Genomic DNA, 13,629 nt, shown 5'->3' with positions numbered 1-13,629 from the left:
TCTAACCATACAGGAATTTCACTAGCATGAATTAACCCCACGCTTCCCACACATCAGTGCTTGTGGCCCCTTCCTACATGTCCAGGGTAATGCCAATCGCCACATTGGGGTCAGGAAGCAATTTTCCCCAGGCGAGTTCGGCTAGGGATCCTGACAATGTTTTGCCATCTTCTGGGCATGGAGCACTGGGTGTGTGGGAGGGAAGGGGAGGTAGTTGTGAATTTCCTGCATTGTGCAGGGGGTTGGACTAGATGACCCTGGAGGTCCCTTCCACCCCTATGATTCTCTGATTCCCAAACATCATCGGCTTAACCTTTGGTTGGGGGAAAAGACAGTGGAGAGTTCAGGGTAAAGCACAGGCTGTATGTGCAGAATGTCCCCGATACAGTCCTTAGTGTAGCAAGCTGCTTTGCTCAACTGCCAATCAGAGCAGAAAATACTAAGCTAGAATGACAGATGTTACAACTCTGTAAGACAAAATTGTACAAAGGTGTAAAGACTGGACCAGAATACAGATGCTTTAGGTATAACCTCTCATAGGCTGGGAGAAGAGTGGGTGTGGTTGAAGAGGATCCCTGCATAATGGGGGGGGGGTGAGAGTTTACCTGCACTCATACATCATCCACAAGTCAATACATATAAACTGCTGGCTGCAGGGATTGCTCTTGCAAGCACTGGAAAGGCAGTCTTTTTCCACTCCTTGGGCACTCAATACCAGCTCCTTAGGGGAAGCATCAAGCGGCAGCTCGTAGTTATTGAATCTGACATCTTTCATGCATCCTAAAGCAGAACACGCATAAAAAAAAGGCTCCGTCATGAAAAAGGTCTAGATGACGAGTTATTTTTGAAACAGATGCCACAGTGCTGCACGAGTTACGTTTTGCAGTAGATGTAAACCAGATAACTTCAGACCCAGGTTAGAATTAGTTCCTGGCACCCACAAAACACATGTGCATACACACACACAGAATGTGAGGGGTTTGATTAAGTGCTGGGGAGGAAAAGAATTTCAAGATTTGGATCTGAACTTCTTTACAGGCAAGTGATTTTTGTCGCAGATTCTGTAGAGACTGAAGACAGACATAATTCTTTAAGAGCAGCCACAGCAGTGTCTTCACACAGTGCATGAACAACGCAACGCAACTTGCTTTGTTGACGGGTGCACCAGAAACTCGGAAACGAAGCCTTTTCTGTCCTCCCCTGCTAACAGTCCCCTTTTTCTCTTAAGCAGTGCCTGTGCTTTAAAAAGAATTCCTTCACCTTACACCTCCCTCCAAAAATATTTTACAAATATGGGCCACGAATGTAGTGGGGTTTGTTGACATCCCAAGTACTAACCAATAGCCACCCTCCACCACCCGAGAACAATTTTTCCCTAACCTCCTTCCAGGTGAGAAAAAATGAGTATTTGTTTACAAAGAAAATGAAGACTCTATTAAACTAACACTACCACTCTCAAAACATCACATCTCTCTTCACTCACAATTTACAAGGTGTCCCAATTGCCTAACATTTGTAATGAAGAAGTTAGAATAACCAAAAACAGGGGAGGTGTGTGTGGGGGGGGGGGAGCTGTTGCTAGAATGAGCTAAGCTACAAGAGACGAATTACACAAGGAGGAGCACATGAAGGGGTCGCAATGTTAGCCGGGAAACTGAGTTTTAAAAGAGATCAGAAGGTTTTGTCAATTTCCCCTCTCTACAGAGCTAGGTTGATCCCTGGTCAGAGGGTTTGTTAATTTCCAATTTGTCTCCAGAAGGCTCTGTCAGTTTCACCTCCCCTTCTAGGAGGCAAAGAAGAAATTAACAAATCTTCTGAGGAGGGATCTCCCCAGCTCTGCAGAGAGGGGAAATTGACAAAGCCTTCTGGTCTCCTTTAAAATTCAGCTTCCCAACTAACATTGTGACTCCCTTCACGTGCTCCTCCTCGTGTAATTCATCTCTTGTAGCTTGGCTCAATGTCTCTTCAGTGTGGCAAGCTATGACTGTGTGAGAGCAACACAGCAAGAGCAGTGGATGCACCATCATAGCACACAAGACATCTTGCCCATTTGCTCCCTCTTTGTATCTTGAAAAACTAACACGTGAAGGAAGGAAAATGATGTGACAGAACTGAGAGAGGCACCACTTCTGGTTGCGAATTTCTGCTTATAACATTCCTCAGCATAAAATAGTTCATGCGAGTGTCTTTGCTGGCTCTACTGGTTTCTCCATTTGCAGGAAGTTTTAAACCCAGGTGTGCATCCCAAAGTGTGATCCTCCATCTGCTATCTGAAATGGTTTGATCCATTCTGCCACTTCAGCATTCCAGCATTCTCATTCCCCTGCATGTGTGAACGGGGCCTAAGGCACCAGGCTGGACATTTATTAGAAACAGTGGTGAAAAGGAGCCCTTTCTTACCTTGGAAACTGTGGTTTTGACTGGCAGGGTACGTGTTGCCAACCACCAAGCTGCTGGGGTCAACGTTGATCTCTTTATAGACGCCTTCCGCCTTCAGGATTTCTCTCTTCCCGCCTCCTCCATCCAGGCGAAGAATGAACTCGTTTTCATTTCTCTCCAGGGAGATATGATGCCATTCACCATTATCAATCCGGTAGGAAGGAAGGCTAAGAGCAACCACTCCGTCTCCCAGGTTGTAAGATACTGTTAACAACCCGTGGACCACCTTGAAGAAATCCAGGCATCTGCATTAATCATTTTGTACAGCCCACAATAATCTGGGTATGGCCAGAGAGGAAAAAGAGGGCTGAGTAACAACTTGACACATGGAACCATGAGGTCCAGACTGCCTATGTGTGCAGACGAATCAAACTTCAGCTGATTAGAAAAATAATAACATTTGATTTATATACCACCCTTCTGGACAACTTAACACCCACTCAGAGAGGTTTACAAAGTATGCTATTATTATCCCCACAACAATCACCCTGTGAGGTGGGTGGGGCTGAGAGAGCTCTGAGAGAGCTGTGACTGACCCAAGGTCACCCAGCTGGTTTCAAGCGGAGGAGTGGGGAATGAAACTTGGCTCTCCAGATTAGAGTCCTGCCGCTCATAACCACTACACCAAACTGGCATTAAATGACTATGAAGTGACCAATGAATGTGCATAAACACCAGTAGTTTGTTTATTTGATGTTTAGCCTATTTATATCCCACAACAGGGTCCAAGTATCCCTCACGGCAGCTTACAACAACAAAAATTAAAGGTCTCAGGAGGGCATACAGAATGTCAAACTGAAAGCATTAACAGAGAATTATGGACTCCACCTAGGTCAGTACTGGCAGTCACCAATAGAGGTCAGTAAATGCAATCCGACATTCTGCAAATTGTCCAAGTTAAAAATGCACAACCGTTATGTACTGCCCAAGCCACCTGCATGGTCCCCAAGCTGAAAACAGAGACATTGACCAACCACTTGTTAACAAATGAAGCTGCCTTATACAGAATCAAACCACTGGCCCATCACAGGTAGTCCTGTCTCTTCAGATGGCAGCAGCTCCCCAGGGCCTCAGGCAGAGGTCTTTCACATCATCTACTGCCTGGTCCTTTTAACTGGAGATGGTGGGAATTGAACCTGCGGCCTACATACAAAGCAGATGCTCTGCCACTGAACCACATCCTTCTCCACATCCCTTTCACCCCAGCCTTTGCAGACCATGTATGTCGACCAGATTATATGCAAAATTTACTGTTCATGCTATTTGTTTATGCGCATACCTCCTCCAGCTATCGCTGAGGGCCAAGCCACAAATGACACTTGAACGGCAAGTGAACAGACTCACATGTATTCCTCCCTGTTCACTTGCACTCCGCTTGCACTCCACTTGATCAAGTGGAGCACAAGTGAACAGGGAGGAATATATGCGAGTCTATTCACTTGCTGTTCAAGTGTAATTCGTCACTTCTAGCTTGGCCCTGAGGCTTATGAACAACATTCACTGAATTCACATTAGGCACAACAAATGCAATTCGCATGCACTTCCACAAGAAAATAAAGTGATGTCTCCATGGAACAATTCCAGTGTTGCAGAAAAATCTGAGTGTTGGACTAGCATCTGGGAGACCCAGGTTTGAGTCCCCACCCTGCCAGAAGCTTCCTGGGTGATTTTGGGCCCGCCACTCCCTCCCTTTGCCCAGCCTACCTCACTGGATTGTCAAGAGGCTAAAATGGAGGAGGGGGGGATGTTGTTTGGTCCCCCATTGGGGAGAAAAGCAGGGTATAAATATCTAAATATAAATATCTAAATCTAAAGTCTAAATAAGTCTAAATAAAATCTAAGTCTAAATCTCTATTGAATGGGTAACAAATTTCTTCCCTCCCACTGGACAATCAGTTTCCAACCTTACACGAATCTCTCTTTGCACGGTATGCCCTTGCATGCAGGAACATAGGAATGTGCAACTGCCCTTGACGCTTGGATAACAAAGACTCTTCCCTACTCCCTGGAAATTTTTATATGCTCTTTCGTTAGACTGTCATACTTAATTGTGTTAGGGTAGGGAGAGGAGGAGAAAAGAGGAAAGAGCAAGTCCAGGACAAAGATCAATCCCAAGCAACGAAGACAAATACACTGCGCTGGGAGACAGGCAACGTCTCTCTGCACAGAATGAATCTGGGATTGTCACCGATCATCACTCCTCATTCACCTGCAGAATGATGTGCTCATCCTTGTTCCGGGAAGACATGCTCATGACAACCCCGTTGGGCTGTCGCATCCTCACCATCGCCTCTATCAGGGTTTGGCGAGCCGATATGGCGACGGGAAGCTGGTAGCGAATGTAACTCCCTGGCCCAAAGGAATATTCTTCTGCAACTAGGACAATCAGACAAGAAAAGAGTTTTTAAAAAGTACTCTCTGCAGGGGAAAAAAATTAAGACACTGAGGTATATATATACAGAAGACTCCACCAGGACTACACTTTCATGCACTCTGTAGCTGCAGATACAATCCTACTGGGTAGTTTCCACATCGTTTTCATAGGTCACGTCAAATTACTTATGTTTTTGTTTCAGCAATCTTTCCCTCTCTGTATTCTTGTATTTGAATTTTCTGCGTCTTTTCAAATTTCTGCCGTGCACGCCCGGTTGTATTGTTTACTGAATGTAAATAAATCACCTAGATTTATACAGTGTAATCCACCTCGGGTCTCAGCAAGAAAGGAAGGCAATAAATAATGTAAATAAATAAAACTTTTATGATCAGGAGCTGGCCTGGTTGCCTTTGGCACCACTGCCAGGGAACCGGTCACAGCACTCTCACGAAAGCCCAAACTGGAGCCAGCCACAGCATACCAATCTCGCTCTGCAGGCTATGGTCGCTGCCTGAATGATCTCTGTCCCCGGTCCCTGCAACATTCATTTTCAAGGCTGCAGTTGAAGCTCAGCAAAATATAAAAAGCACTTAGGAGCCCAACGATGCATGAGGGTCCACTTCACCTTTGTCACACGTATGACCGTAGTACCCTGGCCAGCAAAGGCAGGTAAAGGAGTCCCACTCGCCGAGGCATCGGCCGTGAGCGCCGCAGGGAGAGGAGCCCCTCTTCTCACAGCTGCCATCTGTCAAGGAACAGCCAGGAGAGCTATTCGCAGACTCTGCTGGAGATCCAAGGTCATACACCTTCGAAGGAGGAGGGGAAAGAAAAATCAAAGTATTTATTTATTTTTTATTTATTTATTTTATCGTATTTATATTTCACCCTCCCCGCAAGCAGGCTCAGGGCAGATAACAACATTAAAACATTTAAAACATTCCATTAAACATTAAACATAAAACATTAAAAACATTGTATAAAGATTAAAAATAGCAGCACTCTTTTCTTGGTGGCGGCAATATCGTTGAGCACAGAAAGTGCAACAGTGCAATTGAACATGGCAGCAGCTTCAGAACAGCGGGGCGAGGAAAGCTTGAAAAGAGATCTGTAGTGATTGACTTTGTGGGAGAGGGAGGGTAATATTTAGGTCCATGTCACCATCTTATCACTTCCCCTATTTAAAAAATAAACAAACCCAGCCCCTAAAGTGATGCACGGGCACATTTCCAATGCACAATGCGACAATTTGTCACTTACTTGAGTATCCAAAATGAGATTGCGGATGCAGCCGGTAAAATGCTTATGCTTTAACTGGGGGTATGGATAGGGAATCGATTCTTTCACACCGCCCAACTGGAGAACCTGGTTCGTGTTCAAATACCTTCAAAACACAGAGGTGAAGGAAGGAATGAACGAACGAACGAATGAACGAACGAATGAGGTGCTAAATAAGAGATGAACATTAGAACACCACGCTACTACAAACAACACTGGGCTGGTAAAGCAGCCGCCGCTGCAAAATCTTCAAAAGCAACTCCCCCTCTGGGGTAAGCCATGGTCTCAAGCCACTTGAAATATTATTTGTTTCAGTATAACCTTTGTGGACTACAGCCTACTTGTCGTATACAAAAATTGCATACTTGTAGTATAATATGAAAGCCATCCTAAGCAGACCTACTCGGAAGTAAGTCCTCAGTTATTCAATGGGGCTTCCTCCCAGGAAATTTAGGACTGAAGCCTACGAGTGGCCTGTAGCTCACAAAAGCTTATGCCCAAAATAAAGTTCTGTTAGACGTTCGGGAGTTACAAGACTCCTGTTTTACTTCTCCCAGGGAAGGTGTTCTCCCATTGCAAGGATGGGCCAGATTCTATGACAGCATAACTCCATTAGAACAGCACTAAGAAATGAGAGCCATTATGAGAAGACATCTCAATGGTACTCGGCAATGACCCAATGCATAGCCTCAGCAGGAAGAAAGAACAGACAAAAATGCACATTCTATAGCACATGCAGCTTGGTCTATTCATGCCATCCGTGAGGCTCAATTCTTTGCTCATCTGCTCAGAACTAATAGCGCAATCCTAAACACCCTTCTGAATCCACAAAACCCACTGGGCTTAAGACTCTATAGGTTCAGAAGGGTGTAACCCTCCATAGGACTGCAGTGCCGGTCGCGCTTCACTGCATGGAACTCACTTCCAAACAAGTGTGCGTCAGACTGCAGTTGCGCAGTCCATTTCTGTGCACGGCTAGGCAAGGCTAACCCACTGGGATTATTGTGGCAAGGAGCGCATAGGTTGTTAAACCTATGTTAAAGGAAGGTGTTTACACATCTTAACTGAGAGCCTAACCAGATGTAACATTGCACACACGTACGTTTACAGGGTCGTGTGTGTTTGTTTTTGCCCCTGCCTTTTGGTTTAGGATCATTGAGAGCCGCAATAACAGTTCAGTCTAAGAAAGGGACAGGACTGGTGCTGCTACTGGCTGTAGCCATACTTCCAACTCTATCAAATTTCCATCTCAGACCCGGAATTACCAACCATTCCTTTTGTTTCATGGATAGTTTTTATGCTGCTTATGTCCGATCATGTGTTTTTAATGGCTTGTTTTACTGACTTGCTTTTAATGGCTTGTTTTACTGACTTGTTTTTAATGGCTTGTTTTACTGACTTGCTTTTAATGGCTTGTTTTACTGACTTGCTTTTAATGGCTTGTTTTACTGACTTGCTTTTAATGGCTTGTTTTACTGACTTGCTTTTAATGGCTTGTTTTACTGACTTGCTTTTAATGGCTTGTTCTGTCTGAGATAACAAAATGCTGCCCACGCACGCATGCCTGTATATAGAAATGTATTTCCAGCCACCCACCCGAATTCTGGAAGATAATTCGCATCTTACCTATTTGCTTGTGGGACGAAACTTACGACCTCACAGTTGGTTCGATCGTCACTTGACAGCCACTTCCCTACTCCCTCCACTTCCGACACGATCGCAGCCTTGCACTGGTCCAAAGTGAATCGAACATCCTGGAGAAACGCACCAAGGCATGAGCTGAGACAACCACTCCAGGGCGGCCACAGTGAAAAAAAGGCAGCCTGTGTTGACACCCAGCTCCTCCCAACGGCGGTGAGACGGTTGCGTGCGCCTGTTACACGAAGCACGTTTGGTTTGGGCCGCTTGCTACTATCCCACATTCATTTACTCGAAAACATTTTTATGCTGCCTTTCCACCCGACTTAGTGCCCTCCAGAGAGCAAACATTTCAAGGTACATATGCACAAAGCAATTCAAAGCGACAATTACAACGCAGATGGGAAGGAGGGTCAGGGAAGGAACACCAAACAAAAGAAACACCTTTTCCACCAGCAGAAGGCAACAGCCCTGTTCCCAAGCAGCCGTGAACACACTCTGAACAGTGTATACTTGATTTTTCTTACAGGGACATTAAGTAATTCTCATGTTACATTCAATACATGTACAGCTGAACGTGTGATGGAAATGGCACGTTTATCCAGGCATTGGTTTCAGGTATTTTATCCAGGTATTGGGGAATGTACATGGGCTCTTACAAACAGATGCGTCTTTGTACATACAGGATGTACAAGCACTCACTGTTACATGTGAACAGTGCTACTGATGAGGGGGCAACTGATGAATCTTCCTGGGGAGGGGCATGTTTCTCCTTCATTTTATGTATTTTCTATATTTCTGTACTGTTTTTCCTCATTCAAAAAGGTTTACAACCAACAGATTTTGGCTTCATTGCAGAAAGTTAAGATAGAATTTTAAAAAGATAACTAGTTTACAGATATATCATTAGCATATTCAGTTAATCCCCAAGTGATATCAGGCCCCTCACTGCCACGTTCCCGCACCTTCCCCCCACCCTGCCCCACCCCCGCCGCCAGCCACATGAGACCGACTGGGGGGGCTGGCAAGCCTAACCTACCTCATAGGTTGGTTGTGAGCAGGGGTCATTTCGTAGAAAAAGAGCTGGAGGGACTCATTAGCATAACTCATTAGCATATGCCACACCCCTTGCCAGCACCAGAAGTGTGTCGTTAGCATAATTGATTTGCATAAGCCACACCCCCTGACATCACCTATCCTGGCTGTTTTGGACCCAATCCTGGCCATTCAGGGCCGAAATTGGGCCCAAAATGACAAAAAGGGGCTGAAAATGGCTGAAAAGGGGCCCAAAACGGTCAGGATCAGGCCGCTGCTGAGTGGGAGAGTGATCTACCAGCTGTCAGAAGCCCGATTCGGGCCATTTCGGCCCCAATCCAGGCCGAAACGGGCCCAAAATGGCTGAGGGTCAGGTGGGCAGGGCCACCTGACATGTGACCTCTTTGGGGAACTGCTGGAACTGCATTCCTGTGCGTTCCCCCTCAAAATGAGCCCTGGTTGTGAGGATTTTTAAAAATGCAATAATAAAATGAGCATAATACATAGAATAAGCATAGTAGTAAAACTGGAAAACAGAATTTGAAAGTAATGCAATAAAAACAATTAGTAAAATACAACAAACAATACAATTAACAAATTACACAATATTTCATCACCTCTTCTTCGTCCCAATAATCATATGTAAACCATAAGTAAGAAAGCAATCATTTGTGTAAAAAAAACTACTCTGGAATAACCGACCTGCCCGTTATTTCTCACTTCAAGGCGATGCCACTTCTTGTCTGTAATGTTCACATAGCTAGGCAAGCGCAACTCCGCCGGGCCCAAGCCATGGTTTAGTTTCAGGACTGGAATGCCACTGGAAAGTTCTAAAGGCAATTGAGAAACCCAACACATACAGTTAGCCTTTGTTTTATGACTACCTTTCGCCCAAACACGAGCTTATCTCTCTGGTTTTGCAAAAATAGAGAGTGAACGTTCAGTGTCAAATGATACAACTGGCCAGAGAGGAATTGGGGGAAAGGCTGCTAGTTAGCAGCAGCTGAAAAACATCTCACATTTGTTCTCTCTGCACAAAGGTCCATACAAGGCCTGTGTGTGCCCAGAGGTGCAAGCCAAAGGGCTCTGCCTAATTTCCCACAGGAAGCCTTCACTGAGAGCCAAACTACAAGTGACGCCTGACACTAGATGGACACTTGTCAGCTTCCCTCAAGTTTCGATGGGAAATGTAGGCATCCTGGTCTTGCAGCTTGGCTCTCCAACTGCAGTCCAATGGACTTTTCAACTGTCACTTGTCCAACATTCCGCCAAGCTGCCTACATTTCCCATCAAAACTTGAGGGAAGCTGACAAGTGTCCAACTAGCGTCAGGCGTCACTTGTAGTTTGGCTCTGATTGGTCTCAAAGCTCATACGTACATATGTATGTGCCGTCAAGCCACAATCCACTTACGGAAATCCGAGCAAGGGGCTTTCAAGACAATTAAGAAGCAGAGGTGGTCTGCCATTGCCCTCCTCTGCAGTCTTCCTTGGTGGTCTATATTTAAGCAGCGACTGTGTTTGGCTTCGGAGATCTGACGAGATCAGGCAATACCATGCCGCCCTCCCTCCCTCCCTCCCTCCCTCCCTCCAAGCTCATACAAGTAGGTGATTTGAACCAATATAAAGATTAAATTTCATCACAACTGACCTGTTTTATATCACAATGCGTGGAAAATAATTACTGCAGCAGTAATTTTTCATTTGATTTCAGAAGATATATTTATACAATTGAGTTACATTTAATTCAACAAATAAAGAAAGGTTTTTTTAAAGCACTTTCGGGGAGTAGGAAGGGGGAAAGGAGAGCCTGGGGACAGAAAAGCTTTTTAGAAGAGGGCTTTTGGGTTCCACTGAGTCACATAAAAATAACAGCCAAGTCGGACTTCATTAATCATGTAGTACCTGCCTCCAAAGTAAAACTCAAAGCAGTACATGCTGTGCAGGGGGTTCCTTTAGATACAACTGTCTTGCTTGGTTTCTCTTTGATTAGATCAACTCTGAAAAGGACTCAAAAATGCTCCAAATGGGAGGTACCAAAGGATATTCGGCACATTCAAAAAAATCACTAGCATTGCAGTGAAAACGGTGACTTTACCCTGGTAACATCCCATGTTAACAATGCCCAGTTTGGCCCTAAGAAAAAAATCCAAATTCTGTGTCAAGGAAATCACAGCAGTAAGAGTACATTATGTAAATCCATGACTGATGAGAATGCAAATTTTTCACAACTCTGTCCACGGGCATTAAAAAAAATGTTTAGCTCTTCAGAAACAGCCCAAGAGAACGCAGCGCACATAAAAATGCATTTAATTACACAGAACTTAGACAGCATGGATTCTATACGCCAAAAAAATGCTTCAACATACATCCACATTTTAAAGAACTGTGAAAGCACAGTGGCTAAAAATGCATATAGTACTGTAGCCTTGGAAGTCCAAAAGTTCAGTTCTGCCGTGAACTCGCTATGTGGTCTTAGGCAAACTATTATATTCTCTACCCCATATCCCAGGGAGCCTAGAAGCAAAGATGACATTAACAAGCCTTCTGAGGAGCGATCTCCACTGGCTCTGTCTTTTTAAACTACCCTCCTATAGAGAGGTGAAATTGACAGAGCCTTCCAGGAGGAGAAGATGAAATTAACAAACCCTCTGAGGAGCAATCTCTGCCGCTCTTTCCGACTAACATTGCATCTGCCTGCCCTTGAGTGTCCTCATGTAAGATGTCTTGTGTAGAGAGACTCCAGCACTTCCAGATCCCAAGTACCAGATCCTTCTCTGCCTGAGATCTGGCAGAGTTTATGCCAATCTGTGTAAATACAGGATTAGAAGTGCCAGTAGTCTGGCACAATATAAAGTGGCTTCATTTGTTCATTTTCTTTTTTTTTGTGCAACTAAGCAAAGAGAAGTCTGCATTTAGAAGAAATTGTGCAACAGGTAGGAAGATTAACATTAGTTCTCACTTTATTCTGAACCTGGAAAATGTAATTTATTTCTGACCGGGAGCAGTGCTGAGACAGAAGAGTAACTGAATCTAAAAACAGGGGAAGATGTAGTCATGTAGCCTATACCGGAGGAGGGATGTGTAGACTAAAACCATTCTGGCTTCCTAAATACTGAAATATTTTGCAAACGTACTTCCCCAGAGTTCCATCCCTACAGAAGTGTTCCCATTCATTTAAGAAGTACTGTTGTTAAGTAAATAATTATATGGACAAAAAGAAGAACAAGTGTTCCCATTCATTTCAGTGAAGGGATCCAAGCCTTATACACTTAATGAAACACACGTAGGTCAAGTCCCTCGACTGGAATGAATGAACACCTTGGCATACACAACTTTTCAAAATATATTTGAAAGAAATATAAAGAAATGCAATATATTTGCTCTGTTTCTTCCTTTCTTATATGGAAGCTGATGTACTGAGCAACGTATGATAGTTTTCCAATCCTGGAGGAACAATGGCTGCACCAGTAGGCAGAAAAGACAAAAAAAGATGCAGGGTGCAAGAATTTATTGAGATCCCTAGGCGTTTTGCTTTAAGGCTTCGTCAGGGGATCTTCTATACAACATTTCAAGTCTCATCTTCAGCAATGGAATCTACTCGATTGCACTTGGGCTTTTTTCTTTTCAATTTTCCAATCCCTCAATTCTTCCCCCCCCCCAAAAAAAATTCCAGACAGGCAGAGGAGTGGTGCAGAGCTACCAACTCCAAGGTTTGCTTCCGACACCCTGTATGATTTCACCCTGCAGGTTATCACTGTCTATGCAATAATATCTTGGTAACGTGCCACCATAAACAGTGATACCTAGCTGCTTGATTAGGCTAAATAGCTGCAACAGGGGACAACATCGTTTGACCAGTCCCCTGTCCACTCTAATAAAAAAAGCTGGTGATATGGTGTTCTTCATATAAAATACCTATCACAAGGAAGTTCTCTGAATTCTCAGGCCCAGACTCTGACAGAGGGCCACTGTACAGCAAAAGCCCATCTGGAACACTGGTAATGAACTCCAGTGAAAGGAAGCTCTCGAAACAAGGCCTGATGGGACGGAACCACGCATAGCCATTTCCATGGAAACTGTGTTTAGTTTGCTGACAATCCGGTCCATGGAATGAAGCCAAACACTGGCACCTAAATCAAAACATGCATGAGAGAGAGAAGAAAACAGTGTTAAAACAAGCTTTTAGATGCAAAGAAAACTGAACCTCTTAAAGAGGCGCATGTATCACTTTACTGGATGGCGTGACGGTCTTGCAACATGTGACTTTAGAGTTGGCATTAAAACTTAAAGAGAAAACTTATGAAGCGTAGGTCTTTCTCACCTGTAGCCATGCAGCATGTCAGTGCAAGTCCCTCCATTGAGGCAAGGGTTGTGGGCGTAGGAGCTGCATGACCGATGGACTCTGTCTCTGGCTGCACATGTGCAGATAGCATTGACGCCAGTTGTAATGGAGACAAGCGACACACTTCCTGTGTCCGTCACTGTGGGGATGTCGCTCACCGTGATGTAGGCTGCACAGCCAGCGCTCCCGCTACAGTCTGTCCTGTGGCATTCATCTACATCGATCTGAGAAACGTTGACTCCTAAAGCCAACTGGATCTAAAGAGAAAACGTAGTTGGGCAAAACATCTCGTATGTTCTTTAGCCAAGAGCTTTCAGCTTCCCAACCAGTTCTCTACATCTGTGAGTTTTCATTAAGACTGAGGTCTATTTTAATGACCAATGTGAATGCTTGTTTAATATCTTAACCATATTACTTGGCATGGTGTGGGAGAGAAAAAGATGCAAGAAACCCCAGTACAGTTTTCACTTAAAACTCGACATGGTTTACCATGAACTTATATTTATACCAGGCAAAAGTATCCAA

The 13,629-nt window shown here is 44.4% G+C and overlaps 1 protein-coding gene across 1 annotated transcript in view; it reads right to left on the bottom strand.

The window, feature by feature from the left end:
• LOC129343883 (neural-cadherin-like) overlaps positions 1–13,629 on the bottom strand; it is a 95,843-nt gene that overhangs the window by 16,617 nt on the left and 65,597 nt on the right. The window contains exons 22-30 of the mRNA XM_055000266.1: positions 13,084–13,361; positions 12,678–12,892; positions 9,464–9,591; positions 7,715–7,842; positions 6,071–6,194; positions 5,439–5,619; positions 4,649–4,815; positions 2,401–2,665; positions 606–780 (exon numbers count right to left, since the gene is read on the bottom strand). Of these exons, the coding sequence (XP_054856241.1) occupies positions 606–780; positions 2,401–2,665; positions 4,649–4,815; positions 5,439–5,619; positions 6,071–6,194; positions 7,715–7,842; positions 9,464–9,591; positions 12,678–12,892; positions 13,084–13,361 (1,661 nt within the window). The remainder of the gene's footprint in view (positions 1–605; positions 781–2,400; positions 2,666–4,648; positions 4,816–5,438; positions 5,620–6,070; positions 6,195–7,714; positions 7,843–9,463; positions 9,592–12,677; positions 12,893–13,083; positions 13,362–13,629) is intronic.

The sequence above is a fragment of the Eublepharis macularius genome, chromosome 16 (assembly GCF_028583425.1).
Source record: "Eublepharis macularius isolate TG4126 chromosome 16, MPM_Emac_v1.0, whole genome shotgun sequence".
NCBI lineage: Eukaryota > Metazoa > Chordata > Lepidosauria > Squamata > Eublepharidae > Eublepharis > Eublepharis macularius.
Note: the sequence above shows the minus strand (reverse complement) of the source record. Positions and strands in the feature narration are given on the sequence as shown.